This window comes from Trichinella spiralis (genome assembly GCF_000181795.1).
Source record: "Trichinella spiralis strain ISS 195 chromosome Unknown Scfld2159, whole genome shotgun sequence".
NCBI classification, from domain to species: Eukaryota; Metazoa; Nematoda; class Enoplea; order Trichinellida; family Trichinellidae; genus Trichinella; species Trichinella spiralis.
In genome coordinates this window covers 47,185-51,288 of record NW_003529098.1, presented here as the reverse complement: position 1 = coordinate 51,288, position 4,104 = coordinate 47,185, and the positions used below count along the sequence as shown (strand labels likewise).

Below are 4,104 nucleotides of genomic sequence, written 5' to 3'. Positions count from 1 at the left end.
ATTTTCGGAAATTAAGAGAAAGGAGATAACTGGATCAGACAAAAAATTATATCAAAATTTATTTCAAACATATATGTGTACTTGCGTACATACAAAACCAAGAAAATATCCTTTATTTCATTAAGTGACAGCTATTTATTGATGTGCAACTGGTGCACAAGTGCTCAATACCTTTCGGAAGGAAATGTTAAACATGACATATTCCAGTCATGGCACAAAAGAAGCCCTTACCGCAAGAAGACCTGATGACCAATCAATAAAATGAACTTTAGTAATACATGAAGATCAGAAAGGTTACGGTGATAGCCTGACGTGTACAATGAAGGTCGGTGGGTTACCTTTGCAGTGATCGGTTGGTTGTCGTCTGCGGTGCGGTTTATCACAACAGTTGTCGCTAGCATGTTCTAATAAACGCTTCAGTCGATTGCGTGGTTGTCATTTCTCTTCTTTATTCTCAATATCTTCTAGGAAACGTAAAAGAGATCGAAAAGACAACAGAGATTGTAGCGACCATGAAGATAGTCCCAAGGCGGAGGCGTACTCACCAGCCACAACCGTTTCTCCGGAACATGGAACCTAAGACTTGGTTGGCTTTGTTAGAAGACTTGTTGCGACATAATTGCGTCTCACCGTCAAAATGCACCAACGTTGGTCGGCATCTCCTCTGCAAATTTTCTCCGCGGCTGTTTTACCCATCATGTACGTCGTCGAGTTATTTTTACGCAGAATTCCGCTAACGCTTTCTGCGGGTCTATGACAATGAAGGTTCGATGGTTGACATGACTGCTCGATTCCATTAATTGTGATAATGCGATGGACAATATGCATCAAAATTCACAATAGAAATTGCTGAGTTTGGTGTGACGTATTGCCGACGGTTCTTGTTCGTAGTTGCTAATATGCACTACACTCTCTACCTGCTTTTTGACTGTTACAATATCATCAGGAAAGCGTGAAGCCGGAAGAAAGGGAAGCAACGCAGGCGGAAGCCAAGCGGAGATGACCGCGCGGGGAAACCCACCGTTGGACACCGACTCGTCGTCGCTTAGCGACGAATGCGCTAATAGCGCGATTGCGGATGTGAATGAGCCTGCCTGAGAGAGCGGCTCGTTACATTGGCATGAAGGCCCGCATATCAGAACACCAACTACTTCGACCCTTCTCCGATAGTATGGTGATCAAGGCAGCATCAGCCAGAAGAACTGGCAAGAGCAATAAATGATGTGGGATTGCCTGTCGCAGTGTTGATCCAGCAGAACTGGACCAGAGGTTTAATTACTTCTAAACTTAACTTTAACAGTTTGTCGATTTCATCAAGAATTATTATTAGAACAGTAAAGATGAATTTATCTGATAAATTGTAGTTCTCTGCATTTCCATCTTTAAAAAGCGTTCTCATTAAAAGATTTGATGCAATAAATGATAACATGCGATGTGCACTTTGTCATAGATTTTGCCAATAGATATGAACCATTCTTCAAGTTACTTAGCGGTGGTATCAGATTCGGTAGCGCAATTTTTTTTTGTTAATAAGTCGAGGTTTCAAGTCTTGCAACCCGCCGTCCCAACTCGGTAAACTGCCGATTCGTTGTCAGTTTTACAGCATAACGAACGAACATCGAGTTTTTGATATCCAGGATGTTGTTATTTTGTTCTGGGACTTGGGCGTTGTGTTGGAATTCGAAAGCCATGCTGATCTCAACTGATCTTTCTATGTCCACGCGCAGGTTTTACAAGGTTCAAGGCTGATTCATTCATACCACGCTGGATGCTGTTTCGATCATCATACTATCAGAGAAGCGGCGAAATAGGCGGTGTTCTAATGTGCAGGCCTTCATGTCAATGTCTTCATGAATTGGGAAAATGAACGCAGTCGAACAAAATGTTGTTTCTGTGGACAGGTTATTGAAATGCTTGCTGTTTTGGTTCACAAGTTGATGGAACATTTGAATGACCGTCTAATTCCTCGTTAGCATTCTATTATAGAAAAAGAGAATGCAGATGAAGTTGACGACGAGCAAAAAATACTGGGCTACGCAGCATTAAGCACCGCGTTTATGTATTAACTAGGCCAAAGCTTTCGGTGGTGTTTTTGGATTTTTTATCTGTGACAATGCTTGTAGCCCTCTGGTAGGAACTGCTGACTGTATCTGACTTCAAACAGATTGGACGCTCAGATGGTTTTCATGGCCGTTCACGATGCCAGTCTGGTCGAACAGTGACGGAAATGATTCGAAACTTATGAAAGTACAGAATTGGATTTTGGAATAAAGCTTGACTACGAAAAGATCCAGAGGTCAGCCACATGATGAACAGGTTCTGGTCCCAGCGGTACTGAATCACTCTGCATGAGGGAATCCTGTGCCGTGTGTTGGGACATGAACAACAATGAGAAGAAGAAACGCCGCAGTTTATCCCCTAGCTGTTGATGGGTGAAGTCTTAAAAGCCACATGGAATCCCCGTCGGGTGTCTTGATGACGACGGTTGTGTGGTTTATAACAGTGATTGCCGCTAGCGTGTTCAAATAAATAGTTTAATTGATTGCTTTGTTGTTATTTCTGTTTATTATCGTCTTCAAAACTTTGTGGGATTTAGTCTTGAGTCAATAACGCACCTGCCAACTTCGATAAAAAACATTACTGGACGATCAGCTTGTTCAGCAATGTTCTGTTTTTGAAATGATAACTTGAGGTATAATTTAAATACTGGCACCATCTTTAATTCTACATATTGTACTTTTTTTTCTAATTTACAATTCATTTTTCAAAATTCATGCAAATATTCTTCCTCTACTAATAGCCATTTCATGATTTTTATAAAAACCGGAGAAATGATTTCATTCTCATTGTTCATTCAATTTTAAATCTATATAGATTGGCTGCGTTTAATAGTCTTTTTTGTCCACATCCCATCTATTGAAAATTCTAGTATAAAATTCAAATGAAATATTACAACTGAATACACTATGCACATAAAAATTATGCAAAAATTCTATAGGCAAACTTTAATCGTGTTTCGCATTTGAATTAAAAACAACCAATTTAATATTATAGGCTCAGTTGTAAATAACATCCACTACGTGACCAGATGCTGTTTCACAGGTTAAATTTCAAAATATGGTGAATCATTTATTACACGTGATCTGGGCATTTATTTACCATTCTATACCGTATAAAATAATGTACGTGTATATCGTGATGTTACAGTATGCCATTTTTCATTTCAAATCAAAGTAATTTAATACTGGAACAGAAAAAACATTTATATTGAAATTCATTTCAAACATGAATGTGTACAAGCGTAGATGCAAAACCGATAAAATATCTTTTATTTCAATAAGCGTCAGCTATTTATTGATGCGCAACTTTGTGGAGAAGTGCTCAAATGTTTTCTTGAGCGAAATGCTAAACATCACGTTTTCCTACCATGGCAGAAAAGAAGCCCTTCCCGCAAGAAGATCTGACGACCAATCGATAAAATGCAGTGTTGTAATACTTGAAGATCAGAAAGGTTACGGTGATAGCCTGACGTGTACAATAAAGTTCGGAGGGTTATCTTTGCGGTGATCGGTTGGTTGTCGTCTGCGGTGCGATTTATCACAACATTTCTCGCTAGCATGTTCTAATAAACGCTTCAGTCGATTGCGTGGTTGTCATTTCTCTTCTTTATTCTCAATATCTTCTAGGAAACGTAAAAGAGATCGAAAAGACAACAGAGATTGTAGCGACCATGAAGATAGTCCCAAGGCGGAGGCGTACTCACGAACCACTTCCGTTTCTCCGGAACATGGAACCGAAGACTTGGTTAGCTTTGTTAGAAGACTTGTTGCGACTTAATTGCGTCTCACAGTCAAAATGCACCAACGTTGGTCGGCATCTCCTCTGCAAATTTTCTCCGCGGCTGTTTTACCCATCATGTACGTCGTCGAGTAATTTTTACGCAGAATTCTGCTAACTGCTTCTGCGGGTTTACGGCGATAGAGATTCGATTTCTGACGTGACTGCTCGATTCCATTAATTGTGGTAACGCGATGGACTACAGGTTTCAACTTCACATTGGAATTGTCCACTTGGCATGAAGTCCTTATATTAAAAGACAACTAC

General features: G+C 40.0%; 3 protein-coding genes across 3 annotated transcripts; 1 reads left to right on the top strand and 2 right to left on the bottom strand.

Moving 5' to 3' along the window:
* Positions 1-1,110: 1,110 nt before the first annotated feature.
* Tsp_11935 (conserved hypothetical protein) lies at positions 1,111-2,716 on the bottom strand. Its single transcript, XM_003368652.1, has 2 exons — positions 2,616-2,716; positions 1,111-1,258 (listed from the first exon to the last, which is right to left on the bottom strand). The coding sequence occupies exons 1-2, from the start codon at positions 2,714-2,716 to the stop codon at positions 1,111-1,113; spliced, it is 249 nt and encodes an 82-aa protein (XP_003368700.1).
* A 569-nt stretch (positions 2,717-3,285) lies between these two features.
* Tsp_11934 (conserved hypothetical protein) lies at positions 3,286-3,837 on the top strand. Its single transcript, XM_003368651.1, has 2 exons — positions 3,286-3,563; positions 3,687-3,837. The coding sequence occupies exons 1-2, from the start codon at positions 3,286-3,288 to the stop codon at positions 3,835-3,837; spliced, it is 429 nt and encodes a 142-aa protein (XP_003368699.1).
* Positions 3,838-3,850: 13 nt separating this feature from the next.
* Positions 3,851-4,083, bottom strand: Tsp_11933 (CRISPR-associated RAMP protein, Csm5 family; the record flags this gene model as incomplete). The annotated part of the gene is made up of 2 exons (XM_003368650.1): positions 3,851-3,882; positions 3,911-4,083. Coding segments are annotated over 2 exons (205 nt in total), but the record flags the coding sequence as incomplete, so codon positions are not given.
* Positions 4,084-4,104: the final 21 nt, after the last annotated feature.